This window comes from Cyprinodon tularosa, unplaced genomic scaffold (genome assembly GCF_016077235.1).
Source record: "Cyprinodon tularosa strain WSP-4 unplaced genomic scaffold, ASM1607723v1 ctg3, whole genome shotgun sequence".
Taxonomy (NCBI): Eukaryota; Metazoa; Chordata; class Actinopteri; order Cyprinodontiformes; family Cyprinodontidae; genus Cyprinodon; species Cyprinodon tularosa.
The window spans coordinates 2,813,177-2,830,720 of NW_024039007.1; the positions used below are offsets into that span (position 1 = coordinate 2,813,177).

General features: G+C 38.0%; 1 protein-coding gene across 1 annotated transcript; it reads right to left on the bottom strand.

Annotated features, from left to right (window-relative positions):
• Window positions 1-726: 726 nt before the first annotated feature.
• coq6 (coenzyme Q6 monooxygenase) lies at window positions 727-17,491 on the bottom strand. Its single transcript, XM_038291529.1, has 12 exons — window positions 17,100-17,491; window positions 16,719-16,853; window positions 15,105-15,163; window positions 9,650-9,776; window positions 5,685-5,815; window positions 5,495-5,602; window positions 4,004-4,066; window positions 3,799-3,906; window positions 2,995-3,197; window positions 2,705-2,820; window positions 1,376-1,542; window positions 727-869 (listed from the first exon to the last, which is right to left on the bottom strand). The coding sequence occupies exons 1-12, from the start codon at window positions 17,299-17,301 to the stop codon at window positions 840-842; spliced, it is 1,449 nt and encodes a 482-aa protein (XP_038147457.1). The 5' UTR covers window positions 17,302-17,491; the 3' UTR covers window positions 727-839.
• Window positions 17,492-17,544: the final 53 nt, after the last annotated feature.

The window sequence follows — 17,544 nt, forward strand, 5'->3', positions numbered from 1 at the left end:
GTTTTTAGTTGTTGCTGCCTCCTGTCCAGGATTCCCCTGAAAAACAGGTTTTCAATCTCAATGGTTAAATCCTGGTTAAATAATGAAAAATGAATCCAAACAAGGCAGAAAAGTTAACAACTGCAATGTGGGTTTCCCTAACTTCAGCAGGTCCATGGCTAATAGCTTCTATAGCATGCTGTTATATTACAGTAATACATGCAAAAGGAGACCTGTCTGGGTGTTCATACTGTACACTGCAAAAACGATCTGGAAATAAGTAAACATTTCTTAAATTTAGCCCTATTTACCCTTAATTTGAGTAAGTAAATAATATGATAATAATAATAATATGATAATAATATGAAACTTTTTTCTTATTTAAAATGTAAATTGTCTTGTTCCATTGGCAAAGTGTCTCACTTGCCTCCTCAATTCAAGACTAAATTCACTTATTTTAAGAAAAAATGACTTATTTAGATTTACATTTGCAGTGTATAGGATATGGACATTCTTTTTAGAAGGTTAAAAAGAAAGGTTAAATTGCTCTTCTGTAATATTATTTCAAGAAACTGAATTTGATGGTTTTAATTAGCTGCAATGTATAAAATGCATAAACACTTAAAGCATAAATCAGTATATTCTGCTTTTATTGTATTAAGCATGAGTTTTATCTTGAATTGACATACTAAAAAAATAATTTTCATTTCATTAACTTACTTTAAAAAAAAAAAACACAAGAAGACATAAATAAAGAGGTTTTTTAATTTCATTTTTACATGGACAAAAATGAATCTTAATAGCTTTTAAAGCTAGGAGTTTAATGAAGATCCACTGATGAGAGCTTCCCTGCAGGTGCATCATTTGCTTGCATATGCCATGATCTGCTCCTAGAAAATAAAAATACAATATGCTTTAGAGAAGCGTGTTAGAAGTGCTGCTGCCTAAACAAGACCTGTAAACTTGTGAACTCAGGAGCCTTTAATATGGAAAAAATGTCTCTTTTAACTCAGTGGTTCCATAGTGAAACGCCTTTCTGAGCAGTAACCGTTGTGTCGGTCTGAATCACTTAGTAGGAAATAAAGCCGTTTCACATGAGCGGTCAGTAATAAAAAGGAGTGTGAAAACGCAAGCCAACACCACTGTCCGCTGCCTCAGGGCCAGCCGTGCACCCCACCCACACACTTTTGGTAACACTAAATTTGGGGCTAAACTTAGATGCCATAGTAGTAGGTTCAGAGTCCTTTAAATTATAGACACGGCTACAGTAAAGTCCCATGTAATCAGAAAAGTGGGCGGAGGGTGGGGTCACGGGTGTGGGAGGGGCTTTTGGTCTGACAGGTGGTGGATGCTCTCTGAGCAAAGACCAGGTCCGTTCAGATGTGTGGAAGCTTACTTTTAGAGTCGGGAGCATGTTGGTGGCCTGCAGGCCGAAGGTGCGTAGGAGAACCACAGGAGCTGCGTTGGTGGAGTAAAGACGCTTCATGAGGTCGATGACAGTCATCATGGGCAAATTGTGTCGCTGACGTTCTGTCTCATATTCCAACAAGTGTTGTATTGCTCCTGTGTGGGGAAAACAAAGTCAAAACACCCAATAGAATGAGGTTTTTATTAAACTATTTTTTAGGCAGGTGGAGGCTTGTTATTTTACACACAGTTTTTAATTATAATTATTTGCTTTGATTGATTTAAAAGTGAGGGTGCTCCTTATTTCGGCCCTTTGCCATTAGACTGCTCTAGAAAAATATTCACACCAAAATAAATTCTTCATATTTGATCAACTTACAACCACAATCTTCAGCATGCTGTTAGTTTATTACTGCAGAATGAAAAAATAAATCATGTGAGTAGGGCTGCAACTAATGATTCTTTTCATAATCAATTAGTCTTCTAATTAATCGAGTAATTATCGGATAGCAAAAGGCTCATTAAAGCAGATATTTGTCAAAATTTCAACCAGGTGGAAAATAAACAATTTCACTTTAGGAGTTCATGATAGCATATCGATGGACAACACTTGTTTATCTTAAATGCAAAATGTTTACATGTTTTTAAGTTTTATTCTGGTATAATTGTTGCTCTGTTGGAGTGGGTTTTTATCTTTCAGCAAGTCTCTACACTCCAGTTACCGATTAATCAATTACTAAATTAGTTGACTATTATTTTAGCAATCAGTTAATCAGGATTTATCTGATTAATTGTTTTAGCTCTAAATGTGCGTCAATATTTTGTAAAACCATTGTATTAAATCTAAACCAGTTTAGTCCATCTGGTAATTGAATTTTTTGGCCATTTTGCCTTTGCAGTTAGCTCAGTATTAGTCGGACTACACAAAGAGCATCAGTAAGCAATGAATTTAAACTCTTACTCTAATTGGAATTAAGTCTGAACTTTGACTTGATCAGTGTAATATAAAAATAAGCTTTGATCAAAACTGTAGAGAGTAGTTCCATTTTGACTCTCTACAGTTGTCTGTTTTAGTTAGAAAATATTTTGCGATTCCAGTAAATATTTTCTTCTGACCCAAAGTTTTTAGTAATAAAAAGTCCAACTCAAGTAATAATTTCTGTTTTTGCAGGAAAGTGACCAAGTTCTCCTGCATCACTGAACTGCCAAAAAAACCTGCTGCCTTTTTTCAAAGACTAGAGTAACATGGCGTGTTTCTGCGGCCATGGAAACCAGCTCAGAGCAAACCACTTGAAGTCTGTTTAGAGTTGTCACTGACCCAGGTCCTTCCCATTAAAAGCTGCCTGGCTCAGGAGCTGTGTGAGGCAAGCCACATCCCCGAAACCCAGGTTGGCTCCCTGACCTGCCAGCGGATGGACACGATGTGCTGCATCTCTGAAAGCACAAACACACTGATATGTTCATTATGCTGTTCCATGGACAGTCAATATTTAATGATTTCATACAGGAAATGGGCTAAAAGTGGGAGCAAACTTTGAAAAAGCAAACTTGAAAAGGATATATTTTGCCAGATCTGAAGTGGTAATGTGCAGACTGTTTTCATCTTACCCGATGAGCGCCACCCTGTGCCTGATGTACTCTGATGCGTGACCTATTCCAAGCGGGAACATGACCCTGCTCTTTGGCCCGATCCCTGCCACACTGGGTGGAAGCTGCCGTGGTGAACCTTCTGATGGCATGATGGCCGACAGGGCGCCCCGGAACAGAGCGCCGGCTGTCTCAATTAGGTCTGACTGGTTCTCATTGCTCCACTGCCATGGACACGTTCACACAGACACAGAAAAGTTGGAGAGAGAAGGAGAAAAAAAAAAGAAGACATTGTTCCCATGAGTGGACGGAGAATCGAGCTGACACAGGGAGTAAAGCAAACTTCAGGCCAGCTGAAGTGCTCCCCACTCCCTCCTTCCTAACTAACTGGTTTGGCAGGGCCTCGGGAGCTGGGCTAATTAAAAGAAGATGCTGGCCAGGCAATGCAGTTGAATTAGCTCCATTTGAAAAACATTCCATGCAGTAATGGTCGACACTGGAAGACCACAGGTTTAATTAGCAAACCAGGCCTGAAACCGAACGTGACTCAGACGTGGTGACCCTTTCCATCAGCAGACCGAGTAAAAATAGCCAGCTTGGGAAAACGGAGGTTCTCCAAAGATAGAAAAACAAACATAGGTATATCATTCCTGCAGGGAAATTATTAGTATTTTATCTGGCCCAAACTCCAACCGAGATGTTTGTGTGAGTCATTAAAAAAACAGGTCAGCATACAGGTGTCCTTGCATAAAAATACAGAAATGTTGCAATCTCTTATGAACAGACCTGATTCCTGACTGTAAATCACATCAAAGCGAGACTCACAAAGGCTGAGTTGACAGCGTCGACAAAGCTCTCCTCATCCAGCTCCAGCAGCTCCTCTGCAAGGTGATGTCCTGTGGACCACACCAGTGAGCTCTCTGTGTCAGAAAGCTACAGAGGTACACAAAGAGGGAGGCAGTGTCAAATGTTTTGCAACACATAGATACCTAAAAAGAAATCATTACAAATAAAAAACTCAAAAGTTTACCGGTAACATTGCGATGGGTCCAGTTGGGAGAAACCGTTGCCAAGCAACATTGTTCTCTGTGGGCTGCAATACAAACACCAAAGTATTCATTTTGCTTTAATATTTTTTAAAAGCTTTGCAAAGCAATATTCATGCCCCTTAAACTTTTACATATTTAAGGAGATTACAACTAGGGGTGTCCAGATAGAGCTTCTGCATTTTCGATAAAATACCTATATTGACCTAATATGATATCAGCATGAATCATGCACATTTTCTATTACTTATTTTGTTCTGTAAAATGTTAGAAAAAGCTTAAACAAGTGATACTAATAAAACAGAGAACAATAGTCAAAAGCAAAAGGTGAACAACTGACCAAAGTGATATTAACCAATAAGTTACAGAAACTTTTAACAGAGGCATTGTGTTTCTATCCACATGAAAATATCTGAGAATTTAAATGCTGATATCCGATAATAAAAACGGATTGGGACACCTCTAATTACAACCACAAAACAAGGACGAAGTCATGATCCATTCCATCCAGGGGTAGCAGCGTCAGTAGGGAGGCCCAGACGTGCCTCTCGAGAAACATAGTCCCGCCAGCGTGTCCTTGGTCTCCCCCTGGGCCTCCTCCAGGACACCATGATAGATTCTTTAAATGTTCTTTTCATTTTTAGATACATAAATCTTTAAAGTTGGCATGGATCTGATTTCATGAGTGCAAAAGAGAGGAATACTAAGTTCCAGCAAATTCTTTATTGGATTTATGTGTGGACATTGACTGGACCTTTCTAGTGCATAAATTTTGATTCCATATGAACTCTGGTTGTGTTTTTAGGATCTTTATCCTGCTAGAAGGTAAACCTTTGAATATTGTTTTCTTCAGGAAAGTGTTGTTTTGTGACATTCAGCTTCCTATAAACTCTGAAACACTTTCGTCTTCCTACTTGAGAAAAGACTGTGTTTAACAATGATATGCGGTATTTTCAACATGTAAGATTTTATATATAGAAAAACATTTCTATCACATCCAATCAAAGGACTTTCTGCATCTCCTACCAAAGCTGCTACATAAAGGTCCCTCCAGAGTTACCATGGGACTCATTGCTGCCTCTAAGATCAATGCTCTCCTTGCTAACCAGGTCACGTCCCGGAGGCTTTGCTGTTGTGACTCTTTAGTGTTTACATTTTCAGAAGATGGACATAAGAGGGATGTGCGAGATATTCATAGCTTGGGCTATTGTATTGTAGCCTAAATATGCTTTAAACCTCCCCACAGCTTCCCCTATGACCTGTTTGCTATGATCCTTGGTCACTAAAGTTGTCTAACAAACCTTGATGCCTTCACAGGGCAGTTGGATAATAACTTACCCACAGAATGATTCTAATACATTTTGTTTAAGGGGGCAAATATTTAACATTACCAAAAATACATGTTTATATTGTTTATATGTTGGTCTATCACAAACATCTTTAGAAAATTCACACAACAATTGAAGACCAAATACCTCTGAAAGATGAAGCACTGCAACCACAGCAGACTGGTCATAGTTCCACTTCACTGTAGGTATTCCCAGCTTCTGCCTCACCATTGAATTTGGCCCATCGGCACCAATCTGCACAAAACAAAAAAGAAATGTAGAGACTTAAAAATGTGGGGCACAAGAAAAACATTAGTTTGTGTGAATCCATTTATACCAGCAGCTTTGTCTGAAGAGTTTCTCCATTCGCCAAAGTGACCTTCACCCACGGGATGGACTCGGCTGCGTGATGAGGCATCGGCCAAGTATACTTCACCACTTTAGACTTGTACTTAACTTGCACATTTTCTGACAACAAGAACACAAAGCATGTGACTAAACGCATATTTGGATTAAAAAGAAAGCAGTTACTGAAAATAAAGCTTTACAACGTGAGTTTCTCACATTAAAAGGAGTAAAATTGGCTCTATGAATGCATCATCTTTCTAAATCAGTAATTTGCTACTAAAAAAAAAATGAAAGGAAAGGATGGCTAACTTGCAGCCAAAGTGGGGAAAGATCTATAAACCACCCCATAAAACTTCACTGGTTTTCCTGGCTGGCACGTGTTAGCTGCCAAGCTTTGCATTTGACAATTTTCTTAATGGCCTTGGCCTGCCGCATTACACAGACTAATAGTGTTTATCTACAAGCACGCCACTCTGAACTTTGGTTATGCTGCCAGCTTCTAAGATTTTTACACTAAAGTTGCAGCTATTCCCAAAATATCAGCATCTGGACATCCCACACATGGAGGGATTCTGGCTCGTGCTGACTTGGATCCATCCGCAGAGCAGCTACTGGTTCCTGCAACACGGTTGTCAAATATGGGTTTTCTCTGATTGGAACGTATGGTTACATTGAAAACAGCTGGCTGGGGGACCGCACTTTTTTCCCATGTAACTGCATCTTTAGCATAACTTTGCAACGGCTAAAATGAGAGCATGGACACATGCGAGGCACATGAGGCAAAAAACGTGCCGCAGCCACATGCCCGCTGTTTGGTGTGAAATGTTGAAAAGTGTTTATAAATAAGCCATTTAAACTGTCAAGAAGACAGCAGACTGGATTTTTTATTTGCTCAGATGTCAACAGAGCTACATACTGTCAGTGGCTGTGTCAGGGGGGTGGTAGAGCTCAGGAGCACACGGCAACTTTAAATAGGTCACTGGACCAACGCACGTGTTCTCAAAGGGTGTTGAGATCCTCCAGCTCCCAAAATGTGAGGTTTTCATTAAGGTTAAACCCAAAACAAAACATAGACAGCTCCAGGAGCGTGTCTTTAAAAACACTCAGGGAGAGAAGACAAATAAAACCTGAGGACAGGAGGGAATGCCTGCGATGCCAGAATCAACGCCCATTAGTGCTGAAAATCCTGCAACTGTTTGGAAATTCATATTTTATTCATTTATGCATGGATATTAAGAATTAGACATCTCCACATTTTATTCTAAGTAATTATATTTTTAGTTATTTACTGTAGTACATAGCAGGAAACCCTTTGTTGGTAATTTTTCTAAATGGAGAGAGAGGCGGGATTTTTCTTAATTTTTCTACAAAAACTGTCCTTAAAGTTTGAAGGAAAGGCAAGTATATTTTTACAGCACAATTTAGTACAAAGGTAATTCAAAGTTTTTTTGAATGAATCACACAGTAAAACAAAAGGAACATAAAAGCAGAATAAAAGAAATTTAAGATATGACATAAAATAAGTTATTAGAGCAAATAATGCAGTTGGTCCACAAACCTAAACTAAATCGTTTTTCCTAAAATAACTGTATTTTTTCTTGAATTGAGCAGGTTAGTGAGACATTTTGCCTATGGAACAAGAAAATTTACATTTAAAATAAGAAAAAAAAAAAACCATTGCATTGTCTTATTTCAATTGCATAATATCCAATTATCTTAATTTAAGGGTAAAAAAATGTTCATTCCATTGGCAGATCACTTTATTTTCCTACTCAAATTAAGGGTAAATGTACTCATTTTCAGAACATTTTTGCAGTGCAAAGTACACTGCAAGAAAATTGAAACCTACACAATAATGTTTTTCTGAAGGGATTTTTGTCGTGAATTTAAGGAGTAAAGTGAGACACTTTGCCAATGGAACAAGACAATTTATATTTGAAATAAGAACATTTGCATTTTTCATTTCAACTGCATAGTATCTAATCTTATTTTAAGAGTAAAATACTCAATCAATTGGCGAACTATCATTTACCTACTCAAATTAGGGTAAATACACTTAATTTAAGAAATGTGTACTTATTTCTAGATCCTTTTTCCAGTGTAGCTTGAACTAGGAGACCTCAGTGGTCTGGTAAGTTGATACACTGATAAAAATTCTGTTATGTATTGAGGTGCTGATCCATTCAGTGATTTATAGACTAACAGGAGGATTTTAAAGTCTATTCTCTGAGCTACAGGGAACCAGTGGAAGGACTCCAGAACTATGCTGATATGATCTATTTTCTTAGTTCTAGTGAGGAAACTGGCAGCAGCATTTTGGATCAGCTGCATGTGTCTGATGGACTTTTTAGGCAAACCTATGAAGACACTGTTGCAGTGATCAATTCTACTAAAGATAAATGCATGAAGGAGTTTTTTTAGACCCTGCTTAGACATTAGTCCTTTATTCCTGGAAATGTTCTTCAAGTGATAAAACTCTGACCTGGTAACTGACTTTATGTGCCTCTGAAAGCTCAGGTCTGAGTCCATCCTGACACCAAGATTTCAGCTATAATCAGGTTTCTAGCTGTAGCAGCTGAAGCTCTTCCAACAATTATTACCTCAGTTTTGTTTTTATTGAGTTGTAAAAAATGGTGGTAAATCCATGCATTGATCTGTTCTGAACATCTAACCAACGCTCTTAAAAAAAACTCCTCTATGTTTTAGTTCTCACAAGAGTTTTTCACATGGGTTCAAGTCGGGTCAATCTAGAATATTCTCTTTCATTCTCTAAATCCAGTTGAGCATTTCCTTGGATGTTTTAGAGCATTGTCAGGCTTCCAACCTTGTTTCATTTTAGCTTCTTATCAAAAATGTCTGTTTTTATCATTCTCCAACGGATTTAAATCTGTGAGTATCCTATTCTGGAGTTCAGAGACAGACCATCATGTCGCCACCTCTAAACCACTGTTGGATGAGGAGTGCAGATGTTTTTTTTTTTTTTTTTTTTTTTTTTTTTTTTTTAATATATATATATATATATATATATATATATATATATATATATATATATATATATATATATATATATATATATATATATATATATATATATATATATATTCAATGTTGATCAGTCCTTGTCTCAGTTTAGCCAAGTAAAGTCTATCAAACTGACATTTTAACCCACAGATAAGGTATATATTTAGAATAATTTTTAAAGGGAATGAAAATAAGCATTATTTAGATCAGCTAAAACCACTAATGAACTTAGATATCAAAGACATCTTAGACTTAATGGTTTTTTTTTTTTTATTACTTAATCAGAGAGTTTGTTCCACCAGAATTCTGTTGGTTTTTCCAAATACTGGAAACTTTAGCTCAGCTCCAACAGGCATTGTTCTGAAGCAGTTGAGTGTTGTGCAGCTGAAATGGTTAATTGTATTTTATATATGTTATTCTTTAAAAAAAAAAAAACTTTTTTTTTTTACCAATTCCAGGTGTCTGTGAAACCTTCTGTAAGGGATCTTTCCAAACGTCTTCTAATTATTTTGAATTGTCCGAATCTTTATCTATACTATTTTTTTATTTTCTTTCAGCCTTTTCCGTTGGGACATAAACAAATTTGAAGAACATTACTAAATGGGGAAACTACAATACGTTCAGTGATATAAATCATACTTCTTTATGTAACTGGTGTCCTGTCAAAGGCAATTTTAAATATGCTCATTCTCAAATAATACCTTTTAATATCGTCACGCTTATCATCAAATTAGTATCACAAAACATTGTGTTAAGATTTTCATTTTCTTTTTCTGTGATATTCTCTATATACAGGAACTTACTTACTAGGATTCATTTGTGTCTTTTCCTTTGCAGAATGAATTGATCCAGACTTCTGATGTGAATTCAATATTAAATGTTTTTCCTTAATGTTTTTAATACTTATTATATTCTGTTGTACTGTGTACGTACCAGGCAGCGTGTCCAGCTGTCTAGTGATTGCAGCCACGACGATGTCATTCTCCACAATATATGCCATCTCATCCAGTAGGTCCTCCTTATCGAACGTGATTAGGGCATCAGAGCAGGCATCCCAAACCTAAATGAGAGAGTCGTTACGCCTTCGGTCTAAAAGTCTATGTTTGAACACATCCCTTCTATTCTCTATTTATAGTTGGAGGGGGAGAAATTGCATTTCATTGAGCTAAACACATCAAAGCTTCAGGGCTTAGTGGTTATCGTAAAGATGGACGGCTGACTTCACCTTAATGGAGCTCTGTGGGGCTGAGGACCAAAATTACATTTCTGATGTGGGTTTGTTTTTGTCAAACACCAACAGGGAAACACAAATAAAATATGACATGTTTGTTGAGGTTTCATAGTAAGTCAATATTTATTCACAACCCAAAAGCAGCATAATGAGACATAATTTTAAGCTAATGTTGATCCAACCCTGTAAGAGTCTAACACAAGGGTGTGAAATGGGTTTGTACGAGGTTAATCCTCTCCTGGACGGTGACTATGGTGACAAACCCCACCATTCTGCAGTAATATGCTGCTGCAATGCTTTTTTCCCAACTTGCCATAAAGTAGGGGGATATACCCCAGAGTAAAACCACTAATGGTAGTTGGTTTGCAACTTGTGATAAGTGGTTGGGAGGAAAGATTTACTGAGACCAGCCCAAAAATTGTTTTGGTTTTGTTAAATGCTGGTGAAATGATGCAGCTTTAGGGATGAATAAGTTATGCTATTTGTGCAAGATTCAGACAATATTCTTCTTTGGAACTTTATAGAACAAGATGTGGGAAAAACTCCACATGCATCCTGCGTAAAATTCTCAAGTGCCTTGTTGAGATTAAAGGAAGATTTTTAGCAGCATGAAAGAATACTATTTAGAGCCAACCTTCGCTGCATATTTTCCAGCTCTATGGTTGACATGTATATGACTGAAATCTGAGTGGCAAACAAGCCAAAACAGTGGTAGAAGAGTGAAGGTATAATGGGAGAGGTACACTACCATAATCACTGTAAGGCACTGCATGATGACATCTTGGGCCCAAAGAGAAACCCTGCGGTCAAGTGTTTGGTACACAGCCACCACATCTGACAAGAGGCACCAAGGCTGCGCCCTCAGCCGTAAAGTGGGTTAGCTTTGCAGCAAACAACCACTCTCCTAATCTTTCATCTTCTCCACGTTGTTCACATGAATCTTCATAATTAAAAGTTGGCGAGAGGAGGTAGCAATTTGAAATATCAAAATGATTTACTTTTTATTGCAAATATGGTTTTAATAAATAAAACTTGCATAGTCAGAGGGCCATCCAGCCCTAAATTTAACCCAGGTTCTTTGGCATTTAGGGTGCCACAGGCGCAACAACGCAGCTGAAAGGGGCATAAATTGCACATTGGAATGAAGGAAATGCCTACTACAAGAAACCACCTTTTACTATTTTAAAGTGAACAATTACATATTGAATCATGATTATATGATGCTGCATTGTGTTGCCTGCTGATTAATCTGAATGAATGAGTACAAGCTAAATGGCGCAGATTTTTCTTTCCACTAATTGTACAGTGCTACGAGTAACGGAAGACAGAAATACATGTAGTGTGCCAGTAAATCTGAAATTCTTAGGACACATTAACAGCAAAGTGTTATAATCAAAGCCTTGTAAAAGTAAAAATATAGCACATAATTTTTTTTTTTTTACATTTCGTAACATTACAAAACATTAAGTTATATTAAGTTTTGAAGAGGAAGTTGTGAAGAGGAAGGTAAACATTAAATGGTTTATTTATCTTAAAAAAAAAAAGGAAAAACTTGAAAAGTGTGCATGTATCCAACTCTTGTGAGTCATTACTTGGTAAAAGCATTTTTGGCCCAAGTCAGCTTCTGTAAGTGTTTAGCAGGTATGTCTCTACAAGCGCTGGACATTGGGAAAAGGACGGTTTTCATCAAATCTTCTGTTGCACAGATTCCAAGTCAGATTTTGATCTGACCTTAAACTGTTCAATTTTACTACATTAACATAATCTGATTTAAAACATTTCATTCTAACTTATATACATAATTAGGGTCATTGTATTGTTAAAAAGTGATCTTCTGTCTCACACTACTGACTGAAACAAAACACTGCTTTTCCTAAGCTGTATCATGTGGTCTTTCTGAACCACTTCCATCCATCTCCTCACCCTCACCAGCTTCCCTCTCTCTGCTAGAGAAAAGTATCCCAACAATATCATGCTCCTACCACCACCTTTCCTGTCAAGGTGATAAATTTGTGGGACTTAGTGGATTTGCAGTTACGCAACAGTGTTTACATTCTAAGACGATGGTTGCCTGACTTAAACAGCTGTGTGAGATGGTTGAAGCTAGGACTACTGTATAAGCAATCAGTTACTATTTGTTCATTAAAGTTCCCTATAAAAACTTTGCACCACCCAGAGGGTCTGCATTTGTGAACGCGGGTGAATCCTATGTACGAACTAATAATATCATGAAGCTAATTCATAAGAATCCAAGTAATAGGCTGAACGTAAATACTTTTTTTTTTTTATGATAATTTTCCTTTGTTTTTACAAATATGTGTTATGTTGTCTTCTCTGTCAGACCTCACTTACATTATGAAAAAAATGTAAGGGTAAATTTTACACTTAATCTTACTAAACAAAATGTATATATAAAAAAGTACCGTATTTTCACGACTATAAGGCGCACTTAAACGTCTTTTTTTTCCCTCAAAATGTGCGGTGCGCCCTATGTGTGTTGTAACTGCGACTTTTGAGACCACCTCATTGAGGAGATGATGAAAGAGTGGCTGAATGTAAGGAGACCAGGTGTTTTTTTTCCACTCATCACCATCGCTGTTAATATGTAACTCCATGCGTGCCCATCCCACAGCTGATGTGAAAAACATGGGGAAACAAATTAACCCTGTGCTCGCTGTTCAACCGCTGACATCGGTGTGAACCGGACCCAGCAGGTGCAGCAGAAGCAGCGAGTTTACATGCAAAGTCAATGGTTGACGCGCGTATAGGTGCAGCAAAAGGTCCCGCAGCGCGTTTTGAGCAGCAGGTGCAGCACGTCGGGAAGCGTTTAAGCATCTGACGCACCGCCAACGCGCTGCTGCTGCTCGAGATGAAAAAATTGAAGTTTTGCTGCTAGACGCGCCGCATCAACCAATCAGAGAAGCTGATCTGGGAGCTGACAGCGAGACAGACACATCGCTCTGATGACATATGATATTAAATGAAAAAGGCTGGATGGATGAGGAGATGATGAAAGCGTGGCTGTGCCCATCTCACAGCCGATGTGAAAAAAAGGTGAATCAAATGAACGCTGTGCTCGCCGTTATCCCGGGGGTCTGACAAAGGAACTTCAACCGCTCGACATCGGTGTGAAGCGGCCGTTCAAAGTAAGGCTGCATGCGGCGTGGGAGCGATGGATGACCGACGGAGACCACAGTTTCAGGATAAGTGGAAGGCAGCGCCGGGCAAGTTACGCCACCGTTTGCGGATGGATTGCAGCTGCTTGGACTAATGTGTCTGCTGGCTCTGTTGTTAAAGCTTTTGCAAAAGCCGGCATTATTTCTGAGGAGCCGCGCTGCACGGAAAGTGACTCTGACAGCGAAGAAGGGAAATTGGCATGTCTGATTTAGCGCAGCTGTTTAATTCAGAAACAGAGGATGATGACTTTGATGGGTTTGATTAATACTTTGTAATAAATACATGAATAAAGCACAATCATACTCAGTTTTGCTCCCGCTCTATTTTTCTACCTGAAAACTTAATTCAACAGCAGCCTCTGGGCCGGGTCTCCTCCTCTTCAGCACGGTGGCTGGCAGGTGTTTTTTCATCTAAATAATCTAAATCTTGCAGCTATATTTGCTGTGATCAGTGGGAATTAAGTAGTTTTATTATGTTTTTAAGTGAGAAAGGCCACCTGAAAACTTAATAATTGCAGTCAGTTCATCCAGATTATCTATTTCTGTCGGAGGCGCTCAGACTCCCACATACCAGCGGTGCACCGACAGTAGAAATCCCTTCATCAGCAGCCTCTAGGCTGGGCAGCCTCCGGGTTCACCGCGGTGGCTGGCAGGTGTTTTTCATCTAAATAATTTAAACTGCAGACACCAGGATACCGGTAATAAAAGCGAACATATTCCGTCGGCAGGTTTCAGGATTTTAAGTTAATTTAGGAGTAATCACAGCGCTGTGTCATCTGCGATGTGTCTGTCTCACGGCCAGCTGCCAGGTTTGATTAATACTTTGTTATAAATACATGAATAAAGCACAGTCATACTCAGTTTTGCACCCGCTGTATTTTTAAATACGCAGTAGAGGTATTTAAAGGTAGTAGAGGACATGTACCTGTATATAAAAAACGCGCCCTATAGGCCGGTGCGCCTTATGTGTGTGTTAAATACAGAAATGGCACACATAACTGAGAGTGCGCCTTTTAGTACGGTGCGCCTTATGGTCGCGAAAATACGGTAATATATATATATATATATATATATATATATATATATATATATATACACACACACACACACACACACACACACACACACACACACACACACACACACACACACACACACACACACACACACACACACACACACACACACACATATATACCGGTACATAGCTTCATGGTAACACGTGACGGGAAGAACTGATTTATTTCCCTGTTTAGGCTTCAAATAAAGAAAATATTAAACTAAACTTGCATAAAGAGACAATCGTATTTACCTAACGGTATAGTGTAGGATTTACTTTAAAAAAACAAATGCACATGCACAACCCTGTGCCTGCTCCCAAGAGGGAACGCCTTTTAAACGCCTTCAAAAGCGTGCATGTGTATGCTCTATGTTGAAGATTCTGTTTGCATTGCTCAAACAAACTTACTTTTTAAAAGATTTTCAATTTTTCCTCTATTTCAGACTCACCACAGCTAGGTTAAAATGGGGACAAGCACGTAGGACAGGCTTATGCAAACATATCACCAGAACGATTGATAATTAGGAGGACCACTTATTTTGATGATCCACCCGGAAAAAGAACAACCTCAACTATACCTTTAATTCAAACATCAACAAAAAGATAAGGATTTCCTCTCCCTCCTCGTGATATTAAATGTAGATATTTCATAAAAATACATAGAAAAGTTGTTTAAAGTAGCTTAAAACTGTTATATCAGTTCTATATCATTTTGAGCCCACTAAAGCCACTCTGGACCACCTGCAGAGCCTCCACTGAGACCTTTGGTTTATTGCTATGAAATGCATTGCAATGTGTAGTTTTAATATAACATGTGAAAAAAGTCAAGTTAATGAGTACTTTTCCAAGGCAGTTTGCTTTATCACATGCCTGCATAAATCAAGTCAACAACATTTTGTCAGGATTAGTAAATAAACATACCTGCATCCTTTTATAGGGTTTGTATCTCATCCTGGTGATGTGCTCCCACGCTCCAATACCTGCAAAATATAATTTTTACATCATAAAAAATACTATGATTAAAATCTGCTACTAAAAATATAAAATCTATAAAATCTACATGATTAAGCTAAAATTTGATGCCAACACTCTCTAACCCCTGCTTAAACTTTACAACAATCATAAAACTTTCTTTTGCTACACCATAAAGAAGTGGAGATGTAGAACATATTTTATTTATCTTCAAAATGACTGCATGGTGTTTGTTCGTAAGAAGCCAGAAGGATAGTGGTTCCATAAACAAGTTATTGGTTAACCTTTTACATTTTGCGTAAATGCCAGTGGAGGACATGGACGTCAATGTTTCACATTTAAACAGTGTTTTGCATTTATTCTTCCACAGTGTGCTGCTGTGTTTATTTTAAATATTGTAGTGATATCTTGCAGCCCAAAATGATTTGATTCCAACTACTCTAAGAAACTAAGAAATAAGAGAAGATCCTTTAAGTTTGGGCAGTAGGTGTCATGGGGTTCCCACATCACGACAATTTTTGGTAGAAAGATCAACTTTTTTACTTTAGCATAGATTTCATAAATATTTATAACAGATGTATAACATAATCAAATTTGTATTAGTTATTTAGGTATTCTTTTTCACACGTGCTCATCCTGCAGCTAAAATATTCTACTAACTTCCAGATATAGTATAGAAGGAGGTTTTATTGTAACACATGGCGTGCAGCAGAGGAACTATACATCCCTTAATCCCTTAAAATGACTTGTGATGCTCCAGAATGAGTTAGAGAGCCCAGTAAGGAGAAAGATGTGTGGATATCCCTGCAGCACCTGCTGCTTTAAAGCAGAATCAGGGCTATTATCATAAGGTTATGAGATAATAACCTAATTTGAGCCTACAGTCAGTTGTAGAACCAACACAGACGTCACACATAACATTCCAAATCAGGTTTAGTGGTCAGTGGTGTTCCTGCAGTTCATGACCTTGACTTTACCTCTTAATAATGACTGAAAAAAGTTTCACACAGCTATATTTGTCTTTGTTGTGCAAGTAATGCTCTTTTTTTCTGCTCAGTTGGAGGAACTAAAACTGTATGTGTTGTATAATGAAAAACACTTTTGTCAGAAACTTTAACTTTTTACACTGTGTTTACATTTGTCTTGTTAAGCAGCCTATGGCTGTTTAAAATAAATGAAAATGACTATTTGAACAGCAATCTACACAAAACTGAAATTATGCCATTTTTGTTAAACTTTTATAAGAGTGAAGATAGAAGACAACCAAAGTATCAAGTCCTAAATAGATTTAAATCCTTGAATCTCACTTTCCCTGACTTTAACCTTCACAAAGATCTTCTACAGCGTTTGGAAAAACCCTTTGGCTGTCTTGACACTGATCCCTGCTTAACCTGAGGAACAGAATGTCTGATCCCTAACTTACCATGTGAGGCCATTTAAAGGCCACAAAAAAAAAATTAGAATTCTGGTGGAACAAAAAATTATAATAAATTTACAAATGAGTCAAACAACATATAAAACGTCAGATTAGGCTGAATCCTTGGTGTCAAACTGTCATCTTACCGCTGAGGAGGGTTGCTGATCCTGGACTGATGGAGCTGACTCTGGTGCTGTAGGTGTCAGGCAGTCTGTCCATAACTTTCTTGTGGCCTGCTTCAAGGAGCAAGATCTTCTTCTCTGACAAGTTGGGATCCATGCCTAGGAGGATTATCAAATACAGTATATATATAAATGAATAAATATGCATACACTGCATTAAAATGACAGCCTGCACATATGCTTAACCCTCAGCTGCTGCAGCAGGATGTGTGATTATAATATTTTGCAAATATATGTTTGAAACTTTTTTAGTTATAGGGATATGATACCCTTTAATTAGTCTTTCTTAAAGCATCTTTTAAAAGGCAAATATTCCAAATTAGTACCATAACAATTCAAACTCACCTAGAGAGCAAGCCATTGCAGATCCAACCATCCCTCCCCCGGATATAATCACATCATATACCTCGGTTTTGTTAGAATCTCTCGTATTTTCCGAACATACCAGTCCTCTCCTGATTATATTTACACCAGATAAGTGCTTCTCTGTTATGAAACATCGACCCAGTCCGTTTAGGGCCAGTGGCGCCTTTGTGAGCTTGTGCATTATTCTGTATTCAGTCTATTTTACACATTAAACGAAATCAAACAGTTCAGCTCTGGAGTCTAAAAGCCGTCATATACAAAGCACAGAGAAAGTGTCCCCTTGAATGTGTCCTAATAAAGGCAGCTGCGTCCTCTGTTTAATCCAGCCATGTTGTGTTGACAAGCAGGCGCTCCAGCAAAACTACTTCCGGGTTTCCCGCCAATCAAAATGAACGTTGCTTACGTTTCCTGCGACTTACGTTCC

Bases quoted from the DNA above. Each gene is read 5' to 3' on its own strand.
- coq6 (XM_038291529.1), bottom strand. From the start codon at position 17,301: ATGCACAAGCTCACAAAGGCGCCACTGGCCCTAAACGGACTGGGTCGA. The intron at 4,067-5,494 runs GTATTTGGTCTT...TTTGTATTGCAG, and splicing joins CAGTGCTTCATCTTTCAGAG to CCCACAGAGAACAATGTTGC. The intron at 870-1,375 runs GTAAGCTTCCAC...TTTATTTTCTAG, and splicing joins ACATGCTCCCGACTCTAAAA to GAGCAGATCATGGCATATGC.